This window comes from Arvicanthis niloticus, chromosome 8, assembly GCF_011762505.2.
Source record: "Arvicanthis niloticus isolate mArvNil1 chromosome 8, mArvNil1.pat.X, whole genome shotgun sequence".
NCBI classification, from domain to species: Eukaryota; Metazoa; Chordata; class Mammalia; order Rodentia; family Muridae; genus Arvicanthis; species Arvicanthis niloticus.
This window is the reverse complement of record NC_047665.1, coordinates 41,173,570-41,185,757: the sequence shown is the minus strand read 5'-3', so window position 1 is coordinate 41,185,757 and position 12,188 is coordinate 41,173,570. Positions and strand designations below refer to the sequence as shown.

Below are 12,188 nucleotides of genomic sequence, written 5' to 3'. Positions count from 1 at the left end.
TGTGCTGGGAGTGTGTCTGTGAGATTTGTGAGCAGGAATTAGAGGACCAAGATGTAATGGGCTTGCTAAAAATATGCTACCCTTTTACCCCAACCCCAAAAAGGAAAAAATGCAAGCACCCTCCCTTACCCTCTCTACACATTTATAGTGGTTTGCCTGACCTGTCAGTTTATTTAAAGCTGTGGATTAAATGTCATTCTCTCATGTGATTGGCACAATTCCTCTTTGCCTGAGGCTGATTCTATCAGACGCTGGTGAAAATAGCTTTCTCATGCCCACTGGGGCCTTCAGTTATCTAACGAGCAAATTTAGCCTGATTGGCCATGTTAATTTGGCTCCCTGTTTCGGTGGGGCAAAGTGGTTTGTCACACAGCTATGTGCCTCCTGCTGACACTAGTACAAGGGCGAGCTAGGTCCACACCTCTGCCTCTCCAGCTTCCTCCATGGATGAGCTTGGGGAGGAGCATGTGCTTCCCCGCTCGTTGTTCTTCTGTGAACCCAGCGCTGATTGATTTTTACATGAATCACTGGTTGAAAGGTTTACTATTTTTACCACCTATAAAAATGCCTTAAACCTTACATTAAAAGCCCTTCCCAGGAAGGGCAGAGCAGCTATTAACATTACCCACCTTATTCTTCAGAACTGGGCATCTCTTTATTATCATCTGCATGGAAAGCATTAGGGTCAGCCATTATATAATGAATTATTTTGGTTGTAACACCCGAGATCCTCAGAGGTCTCTGTGCAGATGATGACAGGAAGCTTGAAGCTGTCCTGCTTTCTCTGAAGCAAAAGCCAGTCAGTACAGGAGCTAAACAGCAGCCCCCTTCTGTTTTAGTCTCAAGGTACACTTGAACAATCACTTTTGATTCTCTCAAAATTGTCCTCCCTCAGCCCTGCCTGGACTTTGCGAGCCACAAACTTGCCTGCTCAGGATTGGCACACAGTGGATGGCTGCTCTGCTCTAATTACATATCTGGGGATGCTAACCCTGACTGCTTCCCAAGGAACTGTGGGATCTTTGGGAAAATGTTGGCCAACCCTGTGAAAGCATTCCTGATTAAAGTCACCAGATACTTTCAACATGGGCTCTATGGCTACCTTAGAGAGAGCTAGCCCAGGAAAGAGAGAGAGAGAGATAGCCCTAGTAAAGGTAACATCTGAGAAACCTGCCCAGATAGTCTGGGAGCAGCCACCTCCCTGGCTATAGCTGCTTGCTCTTGGTGCCTGACTGCTCTTGGCAAGAGCACGCATGTCCTCTGCATTTTAGTGGACTAGCAGGCAGTAGCGGGTAATGACTCAAGTCCTCAGCTGGCATTTGTATTTCACACTAGGCAGCCATGCTGAGGGCAGGAGCAGCCCCACTAGCCTTCCCTAACATGGCAATTCTCTTACATGTCTCATCTGTTCTCTGTGCTCAAGCCCAGATTCCTCAACCCCAGGTACAAATTAGCTTCCTGAAAGAAACTGGAAAAAAAGAACCCATCTCTGGAACTCATCCTAGAATCAAAGTCTTGAGGGTTGAGCCAGACAAAACTCATTGTAAACTCTGTTTTTCTGTGATGGTTGGAAACCACTGAGTTTGGGGGCTTTCTTCTAGATTCTTTCTTTTGACAGTTTTGATGAGCTTTCAAAATATAAAGAAAACAGATTTTTTTTTTCTCAGTAACCACTCCATGACTGGATGGCCTAGGTTCTGGAGACAGAGTTGTAAGTGAAGGAGATAAGAATTCTCCACATGATGCAGACAGTACTGTGATGGGGGGTGTAGGCTGGAATCTCAGCAAAGATAGAAAGATGAAAGATGTCTTAGCTTCTTTTCTGTTGCTGTAATAAAGTTCTGTAACAAAAGCAATTTAAGGCAGAAGGGCTTCTTTAGCTCACAGTTCTAGGCTGCAGTCTATCACATCCAGAAAGTCACAGGCACTTGAGGGAACTGGTCACATCACATCCCTAATCAGAAACAGAAAGCAACCATTTCTGCACACCGGTGCTCTGTTCATTTTTTCCATCTGTGTATTCTGACTAGGTATTTTCTGCCACTCACACTGGATGGGTCATCCCACCTTGATTAATATAATCAAGATAATTCCCCAAGGACAGGCCCAGAGGCCCATCTCCTGGGTGGTTTTATTTTAGCCTTCCATTCAATCAATCTACAATTAACACTATCACAGCCAGTGACACATTGACTGTCTGGTCTGCACACCATAGGTAGTACTCAGTCACTGTAGTTTTTAAGAAGTGATTAACTTGGCTTATATTTTGAAAGGAGGTAGAAATTGGAAGGAGGGGCTGGAAAGGACAGACTTAAGTTCAAAGCCTATTGGTCAAACCAGGGCAGGTATGGGGGCAACAGTTCCAGGAAAGGTTAGTACAAACACTATGACATTAACAGAAGAAATGGTCAGGATGCAGAGTCAGCATCTCACTACACTGCTCTTGGCAGCTGTGACCCTAGAGCAACATTTCCAGCTTTTTGTGAGCAGGCGGCCACCTAATCCCTAATGGTTTCATGTTTTATGATCATTGGTTCAGAATTCAGCATTGGGTTTGCTTGACAGTCGTGAGTATAAGTATCTGGTCCCTAGAGAACAGGCTTTGACTTATGGATGAATGAGATCCCAGAACTCTCACTGGAAATATACTAATACCATTGGGAAGATTTAATCTCCAGAAAACTGTTCATTTTCCAAGCTCATGGTCCTTAGCTCCTTAAGAGAATGTGCCAAGTAATTATTATACTATGAAGTGGTGGTGTACAGAGAAAGAAATGTAAGAGCCTCTCTGTCCCCATTCAACAAGGACTGGGTTTTATCTGCAAATTAGGCCTTGTTGCTCCTTCAGATAGACATGGTACAGGCAGGGTTCTCAGAGCACCATGAGGAAGACCACACTGAAGAAATGGAGACAAAGTATGGTTAATGATACCAAAGGAAATCATATCGTTTGTGAGACGGAGAAGAACATTTTTATATTTATTAGTGAGGAAAGTGTTTCTGATTCATCAGAAGTAATTGAGAACACGTGATGAAATTATGAGAGGCCAGAGGGTGACACCAGGCCTCGGTGACTTCAAGGTGTTCCTCTTTATTGACAATAAGCCTGATCCACAAGCTTTCACCAAGCCAGGCCTCATACCAGACATATAGAGTGGCCATACCAGAGCAAGATGAATAGCAGAAGGGTGGAGAGATGGGCCAGAGGATCTGATAAAGCCCTGAAACCACTCAGGGTGAGAGTGAGCACACTGGAATCTTTGAGAACCAGTTCTGTGCAATGCAACCCGAATATACTAGTGAGCTGCCCTGTAGGTGCTATGAATACACAGAGTCCGAATATGAGGTGTGCATGTCTACAGGCCAAAAGGAAGATTATATTTTCTGGTCAGGCTACCTTTTAAAATTTCATTCAGAGGGAGCTTCATAAGATATGGCCGTTGATGGTTAGCATTTCCTAAATCTAATCACAGATGCTGGTTTATGTCAGCCTGACATAAGCTAGAGTCTTCGGGGAGCAGGGAGCCACAATAGAGAAAATGCCTCCATGCTATATTAAAGTCTGCAGGACATTTTCTTAATTAGTGGTTGATTTGGGAGTACCCAGCCTATTGTGGGTGGTGTTTGTAGTCCTGGGTTCTATACTAAAGCAGGCTGAGCAAGCAGTGTGGAGCAAGCCAATAAGCAGCACCTTCTATGGCCTTGCCTTCAGGTTTCTGTCCTGTTTGAGTTCCCGTCCTGACATCCTTCAATGATGGACAGTGATGTGGAGGCATACACCAAATAAAGCCTTTTCTCCCCAAGTGTCTTTAGTCATGATGTTTCATCGCAGTGATGATAACCCTAATGAGGACAGGTGATACCTCTGCTGTATCAGATTCAGAGAGACTTAGCCTATTGTCCGGCTCCACTGGTGAGTGTGGTGTCAGGGCCATACTCTGTGCTCTCTTCTGCCTTTAAAACTTCACTCTTGCTGTTTCTCTCAAGAATGGCCTCTCTGTACCACAGTTGGTCCACATGTGGTCACTTCTCAATCTGTAGCTGAAGTTCTTGTGCTGACACAATTGGAGAGTGGTTCAGTGTTTGTGAAATGAAACAGTGGGCCCATGGTGTGCTGTGACATCACTTCCATTCTCTGGGGATGTGGGTGGGGGGACAGTGCAGTGCAGGCTGAGAGCTCATTTAGAACACGGCTCCCAATGTCCCTCAGCACCTTAACCTAAGTGGGAATTTACAAACATTTGACAGGTGAGAGAACGGCTGACGCTGTGGAAGGTTGTAGGCATAAAGACACGGCCTGAGCACAAGACTAGGAACACAGAGAGGCTCTGTGGGTCTTGGAGTAGGACCCAGGAACAGTTTAAATGACCAGGAGTTAGACTGACTTACCCAAGGCCTGTCTGGTTCAGTTTTTAAAACATTCTTCCAAGGAGCCAAGCTTTTCTCTATGTGAGGTACAGATGTCCTATGGGAAATCCACACTGTTTTGATAAGACCTTACAGAGAACAAACTGTGTGAGGGAAACTACCCAGACCCCACTACCAGCATGCTGCAGACATCCCTTGAGCAATGGACCAATGCCAACACAATAGCAACTGCATATCCTAAGAGCTTGCTCCCTTTGGTGTCTGTGGCAGTGTGGACACCCTAGGTAAAATGTTTCACCAGTCATTTACTGATGCCCCTGCCATATCGTCTGCAGATTTTTCAAATAAATGGCAAACGGTTCCATGTTTTTCAAAGAAGAAAAAGTCAACAACGGTGTTGAAAATATCTTGTTCTGTTTTATACATGACGTGTTGAGAATTCACACCATTAATTGTAAAACTGCAGGAGCTAGAAGCTATTTTGCAAAGAACCCAAAGAGATATTTAACTTACTACTTTATCATCTTAAAAACAAACAAACAAACAAACAAACAAACAACCTATGGACTCTCCCATATGATGCTTGGCATACAGAGTAACATTAGAACTTCTTGGGGCCGGCACCAGATGAAAGTGGGCCCGGGATGGGAGAGCTACTGTCGGGCTCCACCAACTGCTGTTCTGTGCTTCATATACTCTGCTTTTATTCCTCCTCCTGGCTGCAGATGCCAGTCAACCCATCTACTTTTAAGAAAACTTTTATGCTCTTTTTCCAAGTTGAAAGGAAGATTTAGAAGGCCTTTCGACTAGATAGTCTTCCCAGTGAGGGTAGTAGTCTTGTATCAGCAGTTAGTGAAGCTCTGCACATCTGATTTGACTAGAAATATGTCCACGCATTTGGTAAGGGACTCATCGTCTCCGAGCAAACATTCAAACATGGTATATAATGAAAGGCAAATTTAAAAGCCATTTTCCTTTTTAAATTTAAATTCTATTTTTATGTGCGCAGGTATTTTTGCCTTCATGTACGTTTGTGTACCACTTGTATGGCAGATGCCTACAGAGTCTAGAGAGCATTGGGTTCCCTAGAACTAGGGTTACAGGTGGTTGTGTGACACCATGTGGGTTCTGGGAAATAAACCCAGGTCTGATGGAAGAACAGCCATTTCTCTTAATCACTGAGCCATTTCTCCAGTCTAATTATCTTCTTATTAAAGTAGTACCATCAACTCTGTTCATCTCCCCCCTTGTCTCCTTTTGTCTGTCTTCTTCAGACCCATAGGATGCTATTCCTCTTAGAGTTCACCAGATATTTGTTGGGAGTCTGTTTACAAATAGCAAGAGTCCCATTAATATCAACTTATGAAAATAGAATGCATATCAACTTAAGAAGAGAAAAATTCCTAAGAAAAGAAAATTGATTCGTGTACCAAAAATTATGAAATTTAAAGTTAGAGGATTTTCAGATTGCACAAAGCATAAAGGCCGTCTCTGCAAATTAGAGTTCTACCTTTTGCTTGATTCTGTTACACTGTCTCTGTGTCCCATCATCCTCTATATTAAGGGGCATGTTCTTAGTCTCCACCTGAAAAAGATCAGGCTTTGGCTATATCTCTAGTTAAATTGGAACAATCTGGACAAGGGTGCTGATGGAGTAGTTTGGATCACATGATCACCTATGAGCTCTAGCATGAATCTCAGCAGCTATGATGTGGAAACTGTCACCCTTGGGACACTTCCTTAAATACATGCAGTGGGCAAGTTACCTAGCTCTCTGAACTTTCGGCTTTTTATTTGTAAAACAAGGGGGATGGAGTGAGCACCACACTGTCTCAGTTTTGTCCTGATCCTATTTAAAATACCACTTCTTTATTTTACTTATTGCACCATTCTCTTGCATGCCCCACCATTTTTCCAGAAGAGCAAATAACACTGGGAAACCATTACCTCACTGGCTTCCCCTCCAAGGCATTCCCTAAATGGGCAGTGGGTAACCCCCAATGGCAACACATAATAATTCAGTCTTGACCAAATTTAGCTCTTGATTATGCTTCACGGCATGCAGTGTTTAGAATTTCAAAATTTGTCAAGCATCCCAAATTGACAATTATGCCTGAGTAGAGAAGCAGACGCAGTTGAAGGTCAGCTGGAAAGTGTCCTATCTTGTTACACTTGGAGCATGGAATGATGCTTAGGTAGTTGGTTCTGATTTAGCTGTAGCCCAGGTTCAGAGCTCCTAATGTGTGGAGGTGTTCTAGGTTATTTGTCTGAGTATACACTAATGGAACACCCATTGTTTCTCTAAAGATTATCTCAAATGTATCTTTAGTACAGTATAACCATCAGTTCTCTCCTCACTTCTGCTGTGATGATCTTGGGGCTTGTTTCCATCTCTCATTAGACCATTAGCTCACAGAAGGCAGAGTCTGTATCTGATTCATATTTCTTCAACATAAAGTCAGTATTATAGCCATCATACTTGGTCCCTGAGGATGCTTCTAGATGAATGTTAGGCAAGTTATCAATCTTCCCTCAGTTCCTTTATGGGTACAACACTCATATTCTGTTCTTCACTATTAGAGAGAGGATTAAGTGAGATGATGCATAACAGAGTACCTGGTATCACATTTATCATTAAGCAGACACACACAGGTAGTTTTACTTTTAAATGTCTAAACAGTACTAAGGAAGGGTGGGCTAAGAGGCAGTGGAGTGTTTACAAATTTGAAATTAAATTTCAGCCTATTCGCATACTAACTGACTGTTATTCTAATCTAATTTATTAGTGTTCTGAAGATTCAGTTCTTCATAGAATAGAAATGCTGGTCAGATCTGCTTGTAGATTTAAGCAGGTAAAGAAGAGAAGAGGTAACACACACATATGCACACACACACACACACACACACATTGTCTACTAAGCTATTGGATACTTGGTAACAGACACAATAAAGGGTAACATTTGTAATAAAAGTTCTCATTTGTAATGGAGAATGAAGAATAGCAACAAGATTACAAGCCCTTTGGATACCTGTGTGGGTCCTCTGACCTTTTTTTCTTTATGTATTTTGATGAAGATGAATCTGCGTTAATTGAGGCACTGGTTAATGGCCCCATGTGGACCTATCCAGAGACATAAATTACCATGTCCTTATTTTCTTGAAGTTTCCAGTGTGATATGTCTGTTGTGACATAATGAGCCCCTCTGCCTAGTGGCTGACTCAAAGAGAAAGAACATGCGCCCATCCCAAATGCATATCCAAATGCATAATGTATATGAACACTTGGACCCTAATGACAAGAGGAAGAGGTCTGTGAGGTGTAGGTATCGCTACATCCATTTGAATTGGTGCCAGCCAAGCCTCACAGTTAATTTTATCACAGCAATTTTCTCCTGGAAGAAATAATTAATATGTGGGCTTTTAGCTGTGGTTTGGCCTTTGTTGCTTTCTGACTTTTGAGTATGTACTGTTTATACTGCTGTATCAGTAGCTGTCACATAATATATAGAGCAAATAGGCACTCTCCCCTGCCCTTCACTTCAACTTAGTCTATTTTCTTCCTTGTGGTTCCCACAGTGTAAGAAAAAATAGAAGTATACATAATGAAAGTTTATCTTTTTGGAAAGCACACTGAAGGTTGGAGCCCAGAGGTCATGCTGTGCACCCAGGGAGCAAGGAGCTGTTAACATGCATGTCGTTTCTGAACAGGAAAGGTTGGCCCCAGGAATGTAATGCTCTTGTTTTCATTGACAGGTAATGCAGGTGGTGAAGGAGCAGGTTATGAGAGCGCTTACAACCAAGCCTAGCTCCCTGGACCAGTTCAAGAGCAAGCTGCAAAACCTGAGCTACACTGAGATCCTGAAAATCCGCCAGTCTGAGAGGATGAACCAGGAAGATTTCCAGTCTCGCCCGATTTTGTAAGTTACCCTCCTCTAATCTCGGGCTCTGCTACTGCCCCCTAGTGATTTGGTGATGTAAAAGCAGGGCTAGGTGTTGTGTTTTCTCATGTAACACCTCTCAAGTGGCAAAATGTCATGCTATCCCGAGAGAGGCACACCAATTATTAAAGCACTGAGAATTCTGAGGTAGCATAAGTTCCAGTGAGAGCTGTGGAGGGGAAGGGGGAAAAACCCTCTCCCTTCCCCGGGGATAAGCCAGTGGTTAGCGTCAGAGCATCTCCTGTCACCTTTATAGCTCTAAATCTACAGGCTCCCAGTGGGGAGACAGCAGGGCCTCTCTTTATTTAAAGGGCCTTGTATTAAATGTCACTTGCAACCATTTCAAAACTCCATGTATCTCCATCTCTAAAATGCTCTGAATCTGGAAAATAAGAGCTCTTTTGTTCACCTCATCTCTTCTGAGACCTGGCCTGTTTTTCTTCGCTAAGATCTGGATTAGATTCATCACCTTTGTATTTTATAGAAAAGGACAGAGGGCTAAAGGTGGGAAGCAGGGAAGGAATTTGACAGTTATTTTTATTCTGTAACAAGAAGACTAGAAGTGACTTCATCAGGGCTTTCATATGTATTATCTACTGTTCTTTTTCTCCCTCTGTGGTGTGTGTGTTTGTGTTTGTGTGTGTGTGTTCTTTACTCACATATACTGATGCTTTTAATGGATGACAATTCACAAAACACCCTTTATTCTAGTTAATTGCCTCACTTCCCTTGAGGTAGGCAAGTGTTATTCCCAAAGAGGGAGAAGCAGCCTAGGGGAGAAGCTGGCCTTGAATCTGCTGAACTCTCAGCTACTCTTTCATGCACACCATCAGACTGCTTCTGCATGTGCAAGACTGAGAGTAAGTTAAGAAAGTATACAATAGAAAGGACAATAGCCAAGTCGATTTTTCAGGTCTTAAGCACCTCCAGAAACTGTACGTAAGAACTGTAGAGTTCTGTGGGCATGAACTTCATCAGCAGGGGCCAGAAAATTCTTCCAAGGGGCTTGGCTCATAAGACATAACATACATGTAATACTGATCCTTATAAGAGATACAACTGGGTTTTTGCTTGATTGGTTGGGTTTTTTGTTTGTTTGGTTTGTTTTGTTCTTTGTTCCTCAGCCACGAGATCATTGTAGTCAGAAATGCCAAGCACAGAGTCACTGGAATCAGTAGCTAGATCTTGAGACATGCCGTTGCTCACTCACAAGGAGGACAGATGCTTCCACACCCTTTCAGGACCCACCTTCACAGACCGCTGGACTGTCAGTCATCTGTCCTAGCCAGTGTGCAAACACAAGGACACTTTATTATGCTCTGACAATTCTTAAAACCTAAATGGAGAATTGAAGAGTTGATTAAGTGAACGCCAAGTGGCTCTAAATTACTACCACTTCAGCAAAGCCAAGTGAGTCTAAATCAGTGCTTGACCATGACTGTTGGAGAGGAGAAAGTCAGCTCTGCCCAGAGTGAGCACTACCCTGCTCTGCCTTTCTTTCTTTACTTGCAAAGCTCTGCCTCCACATGCTGGAGGTTTCCCCCCCTTTATTACAAGCTCTTTCCTTGATGTTTCTTGAGTGAGGAGACACAATGTCAATGGAAAGATTATCTCCTTCACGAATGTGACTTTGATACCACTCTTGTCTAGGAGACTGGAAAACACCAGGTCTCACTGGAATTTTTGGTAAATATAACTGTAGCACAGTGATAACAAGCTGCTAGAAACCTTAGTGCTTCGACAAGAAGCTGAGGGGCCAGCCTGTAGCTACAGCCTCTGCTCCCAGTAGGTAGGAAGCAGAATGTAGTTTGTCTGTTAGGGGGATCTGTCCACTGGGGATCCGTATTGTTTATTGCTATGGTCTTCTAGATGGGGAACTTATCATGGTATTAGATGAAACCCCTTAACATGACTCATGATAAACAAAGTCACCCAAGGGAAAAAGGAGAATCATTGTGCATGTTTATTTCCTTTCTTTTATCATTTTAACAAATATATATATTAATCAATCCCTCCATGATAAGCTCAGCCCAAGGTGCTGAGAAGCACTAAGGTGCCTTAGTATCCAGACTTGGAAAGCTGAGAGAAAGGTGGGGCTAATCACAGGCTCCTAGGTGTTATAGGAAACACACCTAAATTTCCACAAAGATTACAGAAACTACATCCATGTAAGCTCAGTGCTTAGGGTACCAAAGCCTTAGAGCTAAAAAGTACCATTAAGCCTGTCTAGTTCAAGCCTTAATTTTGCAAGCAGGCACAGCAGCCTGGCTAGGACGTGGGCACCTGGCCACTACTCTTCACTGCCTCTCTAGCATCTCCTCCATAGCATTCTGTCCTGCCCATGGCTGCCTGAACATCACACACAACACACCAGCAAACCTCAGCTCCATGCAAACCCCATCAACCTTGTCTTGATAAAAGTGGCAATGTATCCAAGAAGGAAAATAAACTCTACATGAACAAATGTTTGGTGAAGAGCTATGGCTAGCTGAAGAAGCAGCCCTGGAATATTTTCTGGGTTCCTGATGAATGATTTCAAAGAGTAGCTACTTTTTTGTTTGCTACTTAGCAGAAGAGAAAGATCTCATTATTGGTACAGGCTAATAAAAATGAAGAGCTTAAACACTTCAGAAATGGGTCATTTAGTGCTGAGTTGGAAGAAGAGAAGAGACAACGACAGAGCAGTAAAGCAGGTGAGGAAAATGTGCTGAAACCTGGAGCTCAGACACCAGCTCAGTCCTCAGTGAAGCCATTTGCAACTGCCTTGTTGGGAAGTCACACAGTCCTTTCTAAGCTTGCCTTTCCTCTCTTCAAGAAGTGGAAACAATGAAAACTATCCTGTCATTAGACTGCGGCAAGGATTCACATAATTATGTGAACTTCACATGTATATGGAAAGGATTTCGCATGTATATGAAAACCAACTAGCACATGCGCAGTTTATGCTATGCACGGAATGAGTGATCACTCTTATTACAAAACACAGAACTTAGCAAATTGTGATATTGGTACTGTAGGTAAATGGAAAACCCAACCCTTAGTGCATTTGTATATTTCTCACATTGGCTAAGAATATACAAGAGAAATAAATGAGAAGAAAAAAAGACCCAGAAATAAGGCTGATAGATACACACACACACACACACACACACACACACACACACACAGAAACACTAAAGTTCCTAAAGACCAATTGATCAGCCTAGTGTTTCACTCAAAGCCTTTTCTAGTAGGTCAGTTTATATAGATATACCATGTTCAGTGTTCAAACATCTGATAAATATTTATTAAGGCCTGATACATGCTGAACATTGTTCTTTTTGTTTATGGTAAAACAATGAATAGAACATACTCAAACCTAATCCTTGTGGTGTTAAATTTTAGAGGGAATAATAGATAATACACATTTATAATATATGTAAGAGGATAGCAAGTTACTTGGTGATAGAATGGCTACATAGATAGAAAGTATACATGGGACAAGATAAGAGGAATAAATTATAATTATAAATATGGTAAAATATTTTTTAATTGTAATTATGACATTTGAATGGAGATATGTTAGGGACTCAAGGAGCATACCAACTAGTATTTGGGTGAAGGATACCCCAAGCAAAAAGAATTACTTGTGCATGCCTCCTGAGGTCAGAGCCTATCTAGGTTCTCAGTGAACCATGAGATAACATGGCAGGATCTGAGAGAGTGAGGACAATGGAGATAGGAGGTGATTCTAGGGAGACATCTAGAACTATAGCAGTTAGGGCTTTGCTGGAACAATTTGGGATTTTTACTGGATGACAAACATGTAGTTCTTCATTGGAGACACGGTGAGAATGCCCATTTAAAGGCAAAGAGATCAGTGAGGGAGCTGTAATAATCATT

At 42.4% G+C, this 12,188-nt stretch overlaps 1 protein-coding gene across 6 annotated transcripts in view; it reads left to right on the top strand.

Moving 5' to 3' along the window:
- The window catches only part of Elmo1 (engulfment and cell motility 1), a 506,925-nt gene that overhangs the window by 455,749 nt on the left and 38,988 nt on the right, over positions 1-12,188 (top strand). For all 6 annotated transcript variants that reach the window (XM_076939323.1, XM_076939321.1, XM_034510333.2 and 3 more), the window contains one exon: positions 8,122-8,285. In XM_076939323.1, the coding sequence (XP_076795438.1) occupies positions 8,122-8,285 (164 nt within the window). The remainder of the gene's footprint in view (positions 1-8,121; positions 8,286-12,188) is intronic.